General features: G+C 33.6%; 1 protein-coding gene across 4 annotated transcripts in view; it reads left to right on the forward strand.

The window, feature by feature from the left end:
• Window positions 1-4,491: 4,491 nt before the first annotated feature.
• Window positions 4,492-18,646, forward strand: part of LOC145263721 (RNA-binding protein 45-like) — a 71,808-nt gene continuing 57,653 nt past the window's right edge. For all 4 annotated transcript variants that reach the window (XR_013864593.1, XM_080120687.1, XM_080120689.1 and 1 more), the window contains exon 1: window positions 4,492-4,759. Coding sequence is in view for 3 of the 4 variants with exons in the window: in XM_080120687.1 (XP_079976813.1) it covers window positions 4,588-4,759 (172 nt within the window). In the remaining variant the exon portion in view is untranslated. The remainder of the gene's footprint in view (window positions 4,760-18,646) is intronic.

Genomic DNA, 18,646 nt, shown 5'->3' on the forward strand with positions numbered 1-18,646 from the left:
CATCAAAAACTCATGGGTTAAGGAAATAGATTTATTCAATTGTATTCTTTGTTTTCAAACAATAAAAAATTCTGTATTTGAAGATTAACTTTTTATATAAGTTCATAAGTTTTGGTTTCAATTTTGATTCAAGCTGATGCACCCAATCATATGGATATATTTTTTAATTTTTGAAATCGCAACTTTATAATATATAAAAATCAATAGAACATTAACTCTATAATAATATATATGAAATCTGCAAGAATTAAAATATCATATTTAAGCGTACTTTACAACCAGGCTATGTCGGGCGTCTCTGCTAGCTTAGATAAATATTTTCGCAGTTTTAACAAAAGAGCTACAATAATATCAGAGTGTCTCCATGTACACTGAACATCTACAGAATGCCAATATCAATATATTACACATGAATGAGTCCCCTATGGAATTTCTATAGATCCCGCTAGTTTATAATTATAACTAATTCTGATATTGTCTGACTTTCATTTATCAAACCTATTTTTAAAAACTATTTAATCACCACTTATCAAGGCCAAAAGCCATTTGACGATAAGGGTTAATGAGACAGCATAATTGTCAATCAAAAAACAAGGATATAAGGAACCGATTCTTATAGTTCTGAACAGCACTGATTCTTTCCCCTTGATCGTCCTTGAAAAGGACCAGAAATTATCAATGTCGGATCTTTCCCATGGGGCTTTTTTCTTTACAAAGGAATCACCTCTTATCAAGGCATGGAGGCTACTCGAGGAAAAGGGTTAATGAGTATACAATAATTAATGGGACGATATTGTAGTAATTGTTAGTAGTGGAAATTTGCTAAATTGAATTACTTAAGGGGACGGCTCATCAAGAACTTGTTTACATTGGACTTGAAGATGACCATTGTATAAAGCAGGCAAGCAGAAGAGAGTTTCACAGGCGTCCAGTTCTAAGAAAGAAGCTTTGTTCATTGAATTCACATTTAGGTTTAGGCATAGGTAAAGAGTCGGGAAAATCATTGATAGTAGTTTCAGCTGGACGAGTGTTTTTTATGAAAGTTTGGCAAGGGGTACCATAGAGGGAGCTCAGACAAACACTTTGCTATGAAAATAATAATAGAGCAGAGATAGGATCGCAACGTTTCTTCTGTGGGAAAGAGGTTGCAGGAAAGAGAAAAGGGCATTCCTACTAGGTTTCTTACTAAATGAAAAATATAGATCCTCTTGATATAAGAATTAAATGTCTTATTGTTTTGTATAATTTACATTGCTTGTCTTTTATAATTTTCAACTGTAAATAAATAGAGGTGGCAAAGTCACTCAATACCACAGTCAATGTTCCTTATCTTAAAGTTGCATAAAGTAAGAACTAAATATCTTTCATTGTTTTGTGCAATTTACGTTGCTTGCCTTTCATAAAATTGTCAACTACAAATAAATGTGTTAACCATGCGTTGGTTTTAGATGTAAACCAATGCTGCAGCTGATGATGAATAGTTTCACCGATATAGACAGTAATTTATTATAACAAAAAAAAAAAAAAAAGAAAGGATAAATTACAAAAACCTTTCTTAAAATTTAATTTTCATTAATTTTCAAGGGAGGTAATTTAAATGAAAACTATTAGTTTTTAAACTTACAACGGATTTATCTCTATTGCTACTATTATATAAAAAGAAACTTTGTGTCTGCGTGTAAGTTTGTTCTCTATAGACTCGATAATGGCAGGACCGATTTTTTGCAAATTTCACACAAAGGTACTTTATGTGTCTGGGAGTGTTTTTACATAGGTTTTGTATCAGAATGCGTCTAATAAGTATTGAAAATTGAAAATCGGCAAAATTTAATTAAAAAAGGAAGTCAGATTTTGACCAAAGTTAACACTTTTACACAACCTAACATCACAAATACATTTGAGAAATTTTAGTAACGCATGAGCAGAAAAGCCCAGGGTATAAAATTAACTGTGGATTCTTTTATAAGACAGGGATGTGTTCGAAATGAATGTTTCCTTTTAGAGCACAATGGAACCATGATACTTGACTTTTATACATTTCATTTTAATTCAAGCAATTATGTATAAATAATTTCATAATATCAACAGTTGATTCTTTGATAAGACAGGGGCACGTACGAAATGAATGTTTCTGTTTAGTGCACAATTAAACCATGATATTTGACTTTTGTATTTTAAACTATAAGTGAAGCCATTATTTACAGATAATTTTATAAAATCTCTATGTGCAATGTAGACTATAATGTATTGTGGACTAAGTCAGTGCTGGGAGGCAGGTGAAGCTTCCTCCTGGTACACTATGGCGCAGTGGGGTCCCTAACTAGAGCAAGCAATTAATTGATTTGATTAAAGAATGGGTGATCTCACCGATTTCGATGACAATAAAAGTATTGTAGGGTGGAACATATATTGATCCTACTTCAATCTCAGACAACGTTCGGTCTTTCTGCCAGTAGTAAATATGTTCTAAAAAAATTTTTTTACTTCATTTTTAGCCCAAACAAAGCACAGTGCCACTTAGATGTAGGGAGCTACTATTGGGGTCATAAGTTGCAGGGATACTAAGTAGGGAGTTAAGCAGCAAAATGTCTGCTCACATTACACTTAAACTTCTGCATGTCAGTACAGTTGGGAAAGCAGGAACCCGGAAGGGAGTTCCAAAGTCTAGCAGCTCTGGGGAAGAAACTATTAGAATAGAAGGCTTTCTTACACCTAGGGATCTTTACTGTGTATGGGTGGGATTTTGCTGCTTGTTGGGTTTGTCGGGAGCATTTACGTCAAAGGGGTACAAGGATTTGTAGTTCGTCGGAGCATTCACTATTAAAATACTTGTAGAACAATCGATGAGAACAGAGGTTGAAACTTTGATGACAGTTTAGAACCTATCAGGTTAGTAACTGTCTTTTGACTCCTGTCGAGGAGCGAGAGACTGGTAGCAGATGCACCAGCCAAATGTGACAACGGTACTCCATACATGGGCGAATGGTGGCCTTGTAGAGATACAGGATACTTTCAGGCGTAAGTAGCTTTCTAGCATGGTAGAGAGAGCCCACCTTCTTCACAGTGGCCTTGACAATGTAATGTAAGTTATAGATTTAAAAAGAATTTATTTATTTATTCTTTTTTTTATCACATTTTCACACCAAACAAGCCACATTGCCACTTTGGTGTAGGGGGCTACTATCAGGGGCAGCAACTACTGGGGCACTATGTAGGGATTTGGACAGCAAGATGTCGGTTCACGTTATGCTTGAACTTCTGCATGTCAGTACAGTTGGGGAAGCAGGGACCTGGAATGGAATTCCAGAGTCTAGCTGTTCTGGGGAAGAAACTACTGGAGTAAAAGTCTCTCTTGCGTCTAGGGATCTCTATTGTGAAGGGATGGGATTTAGCTGCTTGTCGGGGTGTTTACGTCGTGGGGGCACAAGTGTCTGTAGTTCGTCAGAGCATTCACTATTAAAATACTTGTAGAACAGGTAGAGGGAATACATAGAACTAGATTAATAGCCATACAAATGTGATAGTAAATTTCTTTAGAGTGATTTATTTTTACAACACTAAAACCTCATCGAGGTAGGTAGAGGAGTAACTTATCTTGCCTTTGGTAACATATTATTCATTTCTTTTCTACTTTTTTGGTTTGTTGTCTGTAGTAATAAGTAGGGCTAGGACAACAGCATATTCTTTTCCTTGTTTTGACTCTCAGGTATATCTGATATTGATATCTTATATGTTTTTGTGGAGAGTGATGTGGTTGATTAATTGTGCTTAACTGTATCGGATATATACTCAAGGGTAAAAACAACGAAAAGAATATTCTGTTGTCCTAGCCCTAGTAATAAGTACCCTGTAACTGTTATTAGTCTAATTCATATTAAATGTTTCGCCATACCAAAAGACACTATATTGACAAAGATGGCCTCTACCAAAGCCAGGGATATGCCACAGCTGTAAAAGCCCTGATGGACTTTTAAAATAGATACTTTTGACAGTGTAGTATAATGAAAGGATGCTTATTTAGAATAAAATATATTTTAAAAACTGAATTGCAGAAAAATCTCTATGGTGTACGTACCCGTCACAGAACGAAGATCTTATATTCCAAAAATCACATAAATTGATCAAGCAGTTTTATTTCTATACAAAATCACTTTTAACGGTTTTTAGCGATTTTAATAGGAAATTGTATACATTACAAGGTTGATTTTGATCTCGGTAGTTCGAATTGAGTTGTCTTACTTTACTCAAAATAACATGGCGGAGCAAAACACAAACTTGCTTACTCATAAAACCTGATATTCTAGTTTTAAAAAACTATTTGATCAATTTATATGATTTTTAGAATATGACATTTTCGTTTTGTTACTGGTACGTACATTATAAAGATTTTTAGGTTGATTTCTGGATAAGTAGCGCAAAGTAAATTAGCAAACGTGATTATTTCTAAAGTCGTCAACAACCACGTGACGGCGGCATTGGAGACGAACGGAGTCTCGCGAGAATCTACGAGAATTCGACGAGAGCAGTCGTGATATTCGTTATTCAAGGGTTTTATTACTTCAGTAACACTAAAAAAGGATAAAAAAAATGTCTAATCACCGCTATAATAGCAATACAAATGATGACCCACCAAACAGCCGTTTGTTCATTATCGCCGGGAAAGGAATTCCCGAGGAAGACTATCACAAATGCTTCGAAAAATACGGGGCTATCCAGGACGTCTGGGTTGTGAAAGATAGGCAAACAAGCGAAGAAAAAGGTATGTTTTTTTTTTTTTTTTTTGGAGGGGCTTTTTTTTTTTTTTTTTTTTCGCTTAAATATTTATTCAAGATAATGAAATTACTCAAAACAAGTTATTTTAAGAGTTCATAATTTGTAATGTTTATTTTCCGAAAAGAATTAATATCGAATTATTAAAAACCTGTTTTTTAATAGAATTATCTTAGATTTCCGAGTCGTTCTTGCAAAACGTTATATAGGCTACAAAGTCGGTGTTCATTTTAATGTGAAGTTATAATAGTAAAGTGAACCTCCTTATCTTTAAAAACGGATTTGGTGTTTTGTACGATTTCAGAATTTAATAATGTTTAATTTGAAACTTCATCGTTTTTGTCGGTACTTGTATAGATTACCCTTTATGGCTGCTCGTACTGTCTTTTCAGAAATGTGTTACAATAGCCGAAAGGCGGGTTATCGACAAGAATCGTATTTCATTTTGAGTTCCGCTTTTTCTGCTGAATGGACCTCGCCGGTGTATACTATAAGAGTCTCTTTTCTAGTTTTCTTATAATTGAAATTTAGTACTCGTGCAGAATACGGACCGTGTTAAGGCACGGCCACCGAAATATAGCGGTGGTTTAGGACATACACGAGTGAGGCCCCCTTAGCGAAATACGCATTGGCTCCGATGTTGTACGCAGCACGTTCGAGGGAGCGTTCATTAATCCGGAAAGGGAAAAATTTTGGCGAGTGTGTGGCCTTTTTTTTTTTTTTAAATTTATTTTGGCTTTAACTTTGCGCTTTTCGGTTTATTTTTATTTTTATTTTTTTAATTTTTTTTTGACCGGAGATTATATAGGTAATTATTAACTGGAAAATTGGCCGATATCGATTTTTATAAAATTGTTAAGTGAAAGTACAGAATTCCCGTCCCCATGTTAAGAATGGCTTTCTAAATGTTATTTCAGCACGGATCGTTAAGTGCATGAGTACCTTTTATTTCCTTGAATAATCATTAAAAAAAAAAAAAAACCTACTCGACGAGAACACGGCTGTTTTTGTTTTGATAATTATTTTTATTCAAAAATATAAAAATCTCCGGCTCCAGAAAAATATCCAGCTCCCCCCCCCAAAAAAAACATAACAAAATAATCCGAAAAGCGCAAAGTTCAAGCAAAAAAGAAAAAAAAAAAATAAGGCCACACACGCCAAAATTCTTTCCTTTCCAGATGAATGAAAGCTCCCTAGAACTTGCTGTGTGCAACATCGGAGGAGGTGATGATGCGCCGATGCGTATTTTGCTATGGGGGCCTCGCCTCACGCCTCACTCATGTATGTCAGCCCACCTAACAATTTAATAAACAAGAAATACTGTAACAATTGAATTTAACTGAAAATCTCGATAATGACTTCAAAAATGTAAGCGTCACGTATCAATTATTTTTATTTTTATTTTTTTTTTGCATTTTCACCCCATACAAGGTACAATGCCACTTTGATGTTGGAGGCTACTATTTGAGACATAATTGCAGAGATACTATGTAGGGAGTTTCGCAGCAAGATGTCTGTTCACATTACACTTGAACTTCTGCATAGTCGAGGAAGCAGGTACCTGGAAGGGAATTCCAAAGTCTAGCAGTTCTGGGGAAGAAACTATTAGAGTAGAAGGCTTTCTGATATCTGAGGATCTCTACTGTATAGGGGTGGGACTTTGCTGTTTGTCGGGTATTTCCGTCGAAGTAGAGGTACAAGGGCTTGTAGTTCATCGGAGAATATACCATTAAAATATTTGTAAAACAAGCAGAGATGCAACATTGGGTCGATGGGAAAGAGGCTGAAGCCTGGCTGACAGTTCGGGACCTATTAAGTTGGCAATTCTCTCTTTATCCCTGTCCAGGAGTGAGACTGGTAGCAGATGTATCAGCCCAAATGTGATAATAATACTCCATACATGGGCGAATTGTGACCTTGTAAAGGTACAGGATACTTTCCGGTGTAAGTAACTTTTTATCACAGAGCCCACCTTCCTCGCAGCAGCTGCGCAATGACCTCGATGTATCTGTTCCAACTCCTATTCCCTGTGAACATTAAGCCGAGGAGTTTAAAAGAAGTATTTTCAGGTAATTTATTGTTAGCCATAGCTATTGGTGGTTTGGAACGTTTCTTGTAATTATTAAAGGAAACAAGCTTAGTCTTGGCAGCATTTTTGTCCCCATTCAACTACTGACTGGAGTTCTTCCTCTAGGGTTTCTGCCATTGCCTTAGATATGTGCTCATTCATTTTCCCTACATGCCTGTTATAGTGTGATGTCCTCAGCAAATATACCCATTTCAGAAACAATTTTATCAGGGAGGTCGTTTATGAATAATATAATAAAGGTCCAAGGATCGACCTTTGAGGTACACCCGCATTTATATCCTATTGCTTTGACGAACGACCATCGAGGAAAATCTGAATTCTTTTATTTAAGAAGGATTTTATTATGTTAAGTATTTGTCCAGTAATGCCATATGATCTGATTTTCCTGAGACCATCAGGCCATATCCTGTCAAAAGCCTTAGATATATCTAGGGCTATTGCCCTACTTCCCTGCTTTATCCAGTGCATTGTATATACGTTCAGAAATTACAGTTAGAATATCTGCAGTAGAACAGGCTTGCTGAAATTCATATTGTTGGTCAGACAGAAGTTTAACAGCTGTAAGGTAGTGGACTTGAGTTTGATTAATTATGGACTCAAATATCTTGGTGAAGAGAGGGAACAGGGTAATGGGGGGGGCGATAATTTAATGGGTCAGTTCTTCTGCCAGAATTCTTGTAAACTGGTACTGCGGAAGCAGTTTTCTAGGAAAGCAAGATTTACTAAGGCATTTGTTGAAAAGTTTGGAGAGAACTGGAGTAACTTCAGCAGAGCATTTTTTTAATAGTACAGCCGGGATTAGATCAGATCTACATGCTTTTTAGGTGTCTAGGTTTTTTATGATATCATGTACTTAAGAAGGGGTGATTTTCAGATCATCTAGTGTGGCTTCTATCTGCAAAGGAAAATCAAAGAGAGAGTGGTTTGCTGGGTCCAATGTAGAGTTTGAGACAAACCGACTGGCAAGCATGTTAGCCTTCTCGGTTGCTGTGCAAGCAACCTTAAGATTGTTGGATAGTGAGGGAATAGTTGATTGCCCATTATTTACTACGCTGTTGTAGATTTTTCAGAAATCACAAGTTCCTAATTTCTGTGCTTCAATGCCTTTTCTGATGGTTTCGGTATATTCTCTCTTGGCTGTCACTATTTCTTTCTTGCAATTACTTCTAGCTTCTATATAATTTTGTTTATTTGTACTGGCTAAATCTGGTGTGCATACTGCCTTTTAGCAATGGCAGTTGTGCAAGCAGAAGTAAACCATTGGGGAGAGTGGGATTCTTGTTCTTGCATAACGCGCAACACTACTTGTGCTTTGATCCAAATAAACGTTATAAAGTAAGTGGGGGGGGGGGACTCATTCCGCTAGGTACAGCTGTTGGATTTTTTTTTTTTTTTTTTTAGATGTTATTTTATTTATTGTTTTTTTGTGCTCATGCACTTTTGTTACCATGCTATTTTTAAATAGTTTTTTTTTTTTTTTCAAGTTTCACAATATCTTTTTTTTAATAAATTTAGGTGGCAGCACAGAATAGTTAGAAATTCTCAAACTATCGATATTATCAGTGAATTTAGCATTTTGTTCAATATTTTTACCAAAAAAAGAATTCAATTAAAAAAATATGGTCAGTGTGTGTGCAGGTTGTCCAACCTCCAAAGTGTGGTTGTTTGAAAGCCGTTCTTATTATGGGGAGGTTGGGGGGGTATTCCGAAAAGCATTTTCTTATTTTCAACTTCCCCCGTAATCAACTTCTTAAAGGTAAGTCTTTGGGTGGTCCACCAGTGCACTTTCACCAAAAATATTTAATGTGATTTTAATGATAACAATTCTCACAAGAATTTCAAATGTAATATAATATTTTTCTTGTACGCATGATGGCGTAAACATTAGTATTAGAACTTTTTTATAATCTTGAAAATAAAAAATAATTTAAAAAAATTGAGATCTAGGATCATTAAGAAAAAAACTTATTTAAAAAATGGTATTGGTCTCCCGATTTATTGGAGAGGGACTTATGTTTTCAGTTGCTTATGTGCGTCCGTTAGTCCAGACGATTGCCAGATAACTGTCCATTAGTTTTCCTCAAATTTTGCCACAAATTGTATTCCATTAAAAAGATGTGCACAGTAAAATAAATTTTTTTGTGAAAATTCCCATTGCGTCCCCAGGTGCTCAATAGGTCAAAAATGACCCAAAATGGCCAAAAATAACATGTTTTGCCCCATAACTTTTGATCCATCCATTAGATTTTTCTGAAACTTGGCCAAAATGTGGAACCCATTGTTCTTAATATAAATCCAGTATTGGTGATGCTGGCAAAATTCTGGTTCACATCCCCATGGACTTTTAGTGCTAAAAGTGGCCCTTTTTGTGGCTGTTTTTTTTTTTTTTTTTTTCATATTTCTCAACAAAAACTTGATATATCTGACTATATAGTGGTTTTTCATGTTGGTCAACTCAAATATACATGTTAAGGCCTGAAACTGCACCATTATCCATTTACACTGGGATTCGCCATCCCCAAGGGCTCAAGAGGTAAAAAACAAATGGCCAAAAATGACACTTTTTGTCCCATAGCATTTGATCCATTCATTAGATTTTCCTGAAACTTTGTCAAAATGTGGAGGCCATTGTTCTTAATATAAATTCAGTATAGGTGACCCTGGTAAAATTCTGCTTTGCATCCCTATGGGAATTTTAAGGCTAAAAACGTGCCTTTTTGGAGCTCTTTTTTTCAAACTTGATATGTATGTCTATATATAGTTTTCCATGGTGCTGAATCCAAATATACATAAGGTGTGAAACTGCACCATTTGTCCATTTTCACTGGGGTTCAGCATTTCAAGAAGCAAAAAGGTCACAAATACCCCAAATTGCAGAAAATTATACTTTTTATCCCATAACTTTTGTCCCATCCATTAGATTTTTCTGAAACTTGGTGAAAATGTGAAGGCAACATTGGCCCTTCACACTTCTCACATTCATCATTTCTTCACTATTTTTTGTAGTGTCATCTCACATGCAGCACCAGAGGGGAACCATGCATGCGTGGCTTGTTATTTTTAATAATGATTAATTTAGATAAATGAGCAAAATTGTAACAAAAAAAAACAGACGGGATTTGCATCCTGCTCGCCGTATTGTCTTTAATTATTAATAAATTGTTTTTGCTTATTTTTTTCAATGAATAAATTGTCAGTGTAATCATTTTTTGACTTTTTTCACACTTAAAGTACACTTTTACTTTATTTTAAAAAAGATTAAATTAATTTATTGTTACAACACATTTGCAAATAAATCATGTAAAAAAATAAATATTCTAATTAAATTAGCATTTCTTTTTATTATAACAAAAGATTACTTAAATTAATTAATATTCTTTTATAATCTTCAAAAGTAAAGAAATTAAGGTAATAATGTTTCAATTCCTCATTAAGTTTTACAATAAAGTTAACTTTCTGACATTTTGAGCTTCTGTAGAACTTTTGCGTGATACTTTTGTTTGTTTTTATTGTGCAAAGCCAGACCTTGTTAAATGAACTCTGGCTTTTTAAGGCTAATTAAGCTATTTTTTTGTACAAATATGGTGTCTTTTTTTATTTGATTCAATATCTTAAGACTTTACTAATTATCTTTGAAATAGTCCCCCCCCCCAAAAAAAACAAAAAAAAACATATTTATCTTTTAAAGGAATTTTCTAATGAATTTATTTAATTTTAAAATTTACAGTTCTGATGTTGCTGAAAACATTTTTCCTTATGTTTTTTTTTTCATGTGTAAAAATATATTTTTTTTCTTTTAGAGATTAACTTTAGGCTTTAATCTTTCAAACACAATCAAAAAGTAAGTGGATACCTAAAAAAAAAAAAATAAAAAAAAAAAAATATAAGGCGGCTTTTAAAACAATATCCCCCATCAGTTTCCACTGTTAAATTGCTCATATTTACATTCTACTCTCTACTGCTGTCTGCCTCCTGGAACTCCCCTTACAGCTTGCCACACCAGTTTCTGCAGCTTGCAGTGCCTCAAGCTCACTCCTGCACAGACTCTAGCAGCTCTCCAGCTTAGTCCTGCAACTTCTAGTTTACTCCTGCAGCTCGCTACCAGTTCTTACCTCAAGGACCCAAGAATTTTTCCTACCAATAAACATTAAAAACTTACCAAATCAATTTTTTACCTTAAAATTCTCTTGAAAAGAAAATAAGTTTCTATTTATTTAAAACAAAAAGTAAAAAAAAAAAAAAAAAACTATTGGCAAAACAGAAGCATAGGTGACTCAGATTGATGTCGGGTTAAAACCTCACTTTGATGTAAAAATGTCCTGCTTACCAAACTGGACTTCCTGCTTTTATTTGAAATAAATAAGCAAATTGGTGTGAAAGAAAATGTGAAATTTTTGTACACATTTTTACTTGTTTTAATATATTTTACAGAAATATGATACTTGTTTATATTTTGCATCAAATAAATAAAATGCTAGTGTGGTACTGTTTTTTTTTTTTTAATGAAAACTAAAATGCAATGCTTTTTTTTTTTTTTTTTTTTTTTTTTTAATCTGGTTTTAGTATTATAAAAATATATTACTTTATTGAATATTTGTTGATTTAATTTTTAGAAAAATAAAGTACAATATTTTTTCTTTTAATGTTTTTTTAAAAAAAAAAAAGAGCTTTAACAAACATAATACACATGGATTTCATGTAAAATATTACTGACAGAACTGTACACACCAATCATGTGAAAGGCTCATGGAGCAATTGCAAAAGCAGATTCCAAATGATGTGAGACATTTCAAAAATTCATGCAGGAGTTCCTCTGGCAGCGGCGAGTTAAAAAAAAAAAAAAAAAAAAATGTACTTAAATATTTTGCATGAAATTCATGTGTATTATGTTGAAGTTTTTTTTTTTATTCAAAAATATATTTTCATAATAGAAAAAACATTTTATTTGATTTTTCTAAAAGATAAAAAAAATCAATAATAATCAACAAAAACCGTCCTCTCATGACAAGATCGGTTCTACGCATGCGTCATATGACGTCATGACCTGATTTAGTTGAAGAACTGAGTAAATTTCATGTACGTCGTGTTAGCTCGGTTTGTTAGAGCGTTGAGTCATTATCTAAACGTTTTGGGTCCGAATCGTGGTGCGAGATGGAGATTTTTTTTTTTTGATTTTTTTTAGTTTTAACGTTCGTTTTTCTGTTTCCTTTTTTGTTTTTTCGATTTTTACATTTAACATCGTTCGTTTGCCTTACGTTAGCTTTTTTTTTTTTTTTCTGTGTTTTGATTACCTGCTTAAGTTTTAACGTTTGTTTTTGTTTTCTGTTTTTACTTCACTTATTCTTAGGTTTTCATTAACACCCCCCACTCCCTCCAAACACTCGGGCAACGCCGGGTACTGCCCTGCTAGTCTATATATATATATATATATATATATATATAAAAGACAAATGCGGCACGCGCATTTTTGTATGTCGAAAAGGGTTTTTTTCACCGCCATTCTCAAAACGATTACTATCGCTTAGAAGTGTTTATATACCCCCTAGATAATAATATTGAAGATTTGCGAATGTGCATCGCGTCTAGATTTATTTATGTCGACTTTTATAAGATTCGCGCTATTTCGCTCTGTCCCCTGTTTGTCCTGCTTTTTAGTATAAATACAGTGAAACTAAATTCAAACGGTTCGTGTTCTCGGCTTTCGTGCCGAAACGTCCAGAAAGCAATCAGCTTTTGATCAATGTGGAGTTTCTCCTTATGTCAGACAATTGCTATTCGATTTGGAGAATTCCCTTTAAATGGGGAGCTGCTTCCCCCCCCCCCATCATCTGGGGAAAGCGAAAACTAAAAATACTGCCACGTCATCGTAACGATCCCCCGATGACCTCATTTAGTGTCTTCCTGTCAATCAAACCGCTTTCACTCGCTTTATAAGCCTTAAATTAACATGCTAATCAATTACTCTCGTTATCTTAAGATTGCACGTTCAAGCCGAGATATCACATACATTTTTTTCATTTTTATTTTTTTATTTTTAAAGTTTTAATATTGAAATGGGGGTTATTTATGCCATTTTTTTTTTTTTTTTTTTCATTCTTCCATCATAAGCTGTTTTTTTGTTTTTTTTTTCTTTTTGTTTTTCCGATTTTTTTTAAAAGAAGTTTAAACATTTAAACGGGGCTGTTTATGCCATTTCTTTTTCGTTCGCTTCTTTTATTTTGCATCACGTTCGCTGTTTTTTTTTTTTTTTTTTTTTTTTTTTTTTTATATCTTTCCAGCATTTCCCAGGTATTTGTAGGTGTGTGTGTGTGTGTGTGTGTGTGTGTGTTTTTTTTGGGGGGGGGCGTAAATCGGAACAAAAATGAAACTTAGCGATGTTAAAAAAAAAAAAAAAAAAAAAAGATAGGGGTTGGTGGCATGTGGGCTCGAACCCAGAGCCTTGAGGTCTATAGACTGAGCCTGAAAACCTGCGCTATGGCGACAATGTTAATTTAAGAGCGATTAAAGTGAGTAAAGTCAAGGAGGTTTGATTGGCAGGTCGCTGCTTAATGAGGTCATCACGGGAGCGTTACGATGACGGGGCAGTGTTTTGGCGTTTGTTTACTTTGTTTCACTGCGGGATCGTTTTTTCATTTAGTGCAGGGCAGTTTGGGCTTCCCCAAGATGATGGGAGGGGGGGAAACCAGCTCCCCATTGAAAGGGGATTGTCCAAATTAAATAGCAATTGTCTGATATAAGGAAAAACCCGCATTGATCAAAGCTGATTGCTTTTGAACGTTCCCGGCGAATCGCGCTGGGAACGATGTAACAACCTTTATATTTCGCTTTTATTATACGAAAAAGGCGAATTTATACGCGCCGATCAAAAAATGTTGAATATTTAGCTTTCGAAAGTCAGGCAAATTAAATACGCACACGACCCCAGTTCATAACTCGTAGATGATATGATTTCGATGTGATATAAAAAGTTTTAAAAATGAGCGACGGCCTCAAGAAGCTGCTGAAAAAAAATCCTTTTGCAGGCATACACAAAAAGCGAACATACATACATGCACACACATTTTCGCTTTTATATATATAGATGATAGCCAATTGCTCAAATGATCATCTAGTGATTCTGTGGTTGAACTCTAGAAACTGGTTTTCTCTCATATGGTGATTGTGATCCATTTATAAACTGTAAATTAAAAAGTCCCCATCACCACCAAACAACACCACATACACAGCATACCATAACCAAGCAAACAATCGATGACTGAGTGTCCCACCCCACACACACAAAATAAATAACTAGTACAGGGGTTTCTTGGTTTCCTTAATTTTCCTGGGCAATGTTGGAATAAAAGCGCCACTAGTTAAGATAAAATTCTTATGATAGCCATACTATAGACATATGATATACAGCATAATCACAATGACATCTAAGCAATGTAAAGCCTGGTCAGTACTAAAATGGGTGACCATTTGGGAATACCAGGTGCTGTATGTGTTCTCCATTTATCTTGGTATTGTTTTCAATCATCTTGGACTTATAACTGAAATCAGACAGTTCCAACTCACAAGAGGTCTGGTTGGGATTGTGCAACCTTTGCTCCACAACTGCATGCAAATAACCGTTTACAAGGAGTATCCATTGTCTATCGAGACTGAATGACAGCCATGAAGCATATAAAAATTATTTTGTAAACTATATTTTAAAAAATAAATCCCACAAAAGATTTATTTCAATGCAAATTTTAACATGGAGTCTTTGTCCTTGAAATGCAACAATATTGTTTTCTGCTTCATAGGACTTATGGATATCGTTTTTCATGATCTCAGCATGACAATATTCTCTATTCTTTTCTCTGATAACATTAGTATTTCCAGTTGAATTTTGTTTTATTTTAGGTTATTGTTATTTAAGCACCGTATCTCTAGACGTTCAAAAGTAAATCTAAATCTATGAAATTTAATGCTTTGTATAGAAAATTGCTTAAAATCTCTGACCAATTTACAACATGAAATTCATTAATTCCTTCTGTTTTTCAAATTTTGGAGCAGTTTGTATTGAACTTGGCCTCATGTAAGATTGCAAGTATTTTCTGATTCTGCATTTAAATTGTATGTAGTGATAAAGATGTGAATACTGTGTGTGTGTGTGTGTGTGTGTGTGTGTGTGTGTGTGTGTGTGTGTGTGTGTGTGTATTATTACTATAATAATTTTTTTAAACACCTACAGACACTAGTGTTTCATCCTTTTGGGAATCGTCAATGCAGGATGACACGATTACTGCCGGTAAGGAGATTCGATGCTTGAAGGTATAAACATTTGAATTTCTTCAGATGTTATTTTAAGCAAGACATTTTTCACTCTGTTTTGGAAGATTGCTGGTAAAAAAAACAAAACAATCTCCAAAAGATGAGCGTTCTATTATTTCTAGTCGCCACTTTGAAATAATCACTCGCAAATACAATTGTTTTTCTTACAACGTAAAACTGTGAGATATTACTGCTACTAAAATTTTCTTGTCTACTTGTTTGACAAAATGTAAAGAAAACTAGCAAATCTTTTGTCAGAAAGAGATGACATTATCCATTAAAAAAGATTAAAGATATCGAAAAGACCCTTTATGACATAGATGCTGAAGTAACTTTGCTACTTCAGCATCTATGTCATCCATTAAAACAGAACATAGCTGTAATTGACTGAACAAATCTCTTATCTATTTATTTATTTCATTACAAGTAGAACCTCAGGATATGACATTAATCCGTTCTGGGGTTGGAATCGTAAGGTGAAATCGCCATATGGCGAGGCGTAAGCACATATTAAAAATTAATAACAAAATATAGTAGCATTACTTACAAGTTGAGTTTATTTTCGTTTTAGATAATTGTTATTTTATCAACTTGCATGAAAAGAGCTATGTACAAGATGCTTACAACCGTTTGAATTATGCAAATACCATTAGTAGTTCAAAAGTTATGAGAATTTTAAGTGACAAAATTTATGCTTTTCCGTAGACATTTTTCTTTAGAAAAAAGTGAGCTAAATTACATGCTTCAACATTTAAAAAAATTCGGTAATTTTGCCACCATTTATTTATTTTTCAATCTATTCTCATGAAACTTGGTACTCTTATGTAAAATTGTGTGCTCTTTCTGATTATGCAGTCAAAGCCGATGTATCTCTTTACCATAAGCCATGAATTATAAATTAAGATGTACAAATTTCAATTTTTTTTTCAAACTGGCGCATGGTATCATACGGTGGGTGTCTATTCATGAATAAAACTAAGTATTATACTGGTATTTAAATATAGCCTTATTGATAGTAGGTATTTACCTGCCTCCCCACCAAAGGAGAGCTTAATCTGGGGTGTAGCCATTGAATGCCTAAAGAGCATTCATGGCCGGTATTTACTACTCCCCTCAAAGAAAAGAAAAAATTGAGTAGATATGAGTTGATTTCGGAAATAAATCGAAGAAAATTTTTCATATAGATTTTGGATTTCTATAAAAGATGGAAATTCTCATAGTCGACCAGAACTTATGCATTTTGGGACCAGTCCAATTTTCAATTTTGTAAATCCTCTCTATCTGGCCCAAAATATACCCCTATTTTCTTAGATGCAACCATAAATCGTACTCTACATGAATCCTGGAATGTAGCTTCCAGAATACCAGAAATCCTGATAAACAACAACTATATATTCACCAGTTGATGGTAATTTTTGTCATTTCTACTCAGTTGAATTTTCAATAAAACAACAATGTAAACAAAGAAATAAAATGGTAATTTTTTTACCTTGTTTTCACCTTAACATTTAAAATGATTACTTTATAGTTTTATGGTATGCTGAAAACGAATATCGCATTTAAATTTTCTGCAAATAAGTAGTTTTCCAGATATTAAGTAATGTCATTTCTTATGTTATAGCTGGTGGCCATCTTGGAGCGCGCAACTATGAGAAACTATGCGTAAACACGCGTACCAAGATGCCCACCAGCAATAACATAAAAAATGACATTGCTTAATATCCGGAAAGCTACTTATTTGCGGAAAATTCAGATGCGATATTCGTTTTCAGCATACCTGAAAACCTTAAAAGGTAGTTATTTTAAAGAAAAATGTTAAGGTGAAAACAAGGTAAAAATTTACAAAATGCATCACAATGAAATTCTTTATCGAACCGCCTAATTATTATTATTATTATTATTATTTAGATATCCTCAGTTTAAAAATAAAACACGGTTTTGTTTTACAAATTCGAAAAAATGGTCTTGACAATGACTTAAAAAATTTTTTTAATTATACAAAATACTATTAGAAACCCACCAAATATCATGAAACATTTATTGGTTGGGTTTCTAACAGTATTTTGTATATTTTTAAGTCATTGTCGAGATTTCAAAGACATGAGATACCATGTGGTTAGTTTTCTTGCGCTTGTGTAACTATCGACACTAATTGTCGAAATAAACATTTTACATTAAATAAAAACACTGAAAACTTATCCAACTAGGTAGAAGAGTAACTTATCTTATTTGGGTGCTTATGTATTTAGATTACAGTGCTAATTTTTCAAATAGTATTTTCAAGTTTCACAATATCTTTTTTTTATTTGTTAGGTGAAAGTACAGAATCGTTAACAAAACACCCTTTCCTCATGTTAAGAATGGGTTTCTAAATAATTATTTCAGCATGGTAGCTTAAGTGCACAAGTACCTTTTTTATTTGTTTATTTATTTTTTTTTTTTTTTGCTTTTTTTGACCACTAAAAAACACAATTCTACCTTAAGTACAAGAAGTTATAAATACAATGATAACAGAAACGCATGTACTTTGTACATTTTGTTGTTTTTTAACGCTTTTAGTACATGTGTACTAAAAGCGTTAAAAACAACAAAATAGTATTGTTTGGAAATCAAATTTGAAAAACTTGAAAATAATTTTTTTTAATTGACAAACTCAGAATAAAAAAATGAAACTTTTTTCTGCTTTCGTTTTGCATTTTAAACTTTAATTTAAGCCGTTATATATAAAAAATATAATTTTATAAAATCAACAGTAGGCTCTCTACAGTGCAATGTAGACTACAATGTATTGTGAATAAGTCACTGCGAGATGCATGGGAGCTTCTTCCAGGTGCACTACGATGGATCCTCAACTGGGGCAGGCAATCAATCAATTTGATTGAAAAATGGGTTGATTTCATTGATTTCGATAACAATAAAAATATGAAAGTATGAAACATTTGGTCATCATTCCATTTTGGGCAACATTAAGTCACCCTGCTAGTGTGTGTGTATGTATATATATATAAACATACTAGCACACGGTGTTGCCCGGTTGTAAAATATGCTTAAATATATAGTAGTGAGAATCGAAACCAAAACATACCTCTTCAGTTTATTTGTTAGCGTCTGAGCTTACATTACATTATAAGTTTATACACATAAAAACTTTAAAAAAATAACATTGTTAAAGGTATAAATGTATATTTACACATGTATAGAAGTAACATGTTTAGTTGACTCATGCCTACAAAGTTCCAATTTTCAGTTTTGACCTCTTAGCAACCATTCTTACTGGCTACAAACTAAATCGAATTTCTTCCACAAGCCCTAATCGTCTATATATCAAGTTTCAAGTCTGTAGACCAAAAATTGACAGTAGTTTGGTTAGAGACTATTCTGCACACATTGCCATATATATTTTCATAACATAGAAATAGCACAAATGAGACAGACGATTAATAAAATCAATATTAAGGACATATTCAGTGGTAGATTTGTGAATAT

Source organism: Euprymna scolopes, chromosome 39, assembly GCF_053919585.1.
Source record: "Euprymna scolopes isolate OS-2025 chromosome 39, ASM5391958v1, whole genome shotgun sequence".
Classification (NCBI taxonomy): Eukaryota; Metazoa; Mollusca; class Cephalopoda; order Sepiida; family Sepiolidae; genus Euprymna; species Euprymna scolopes.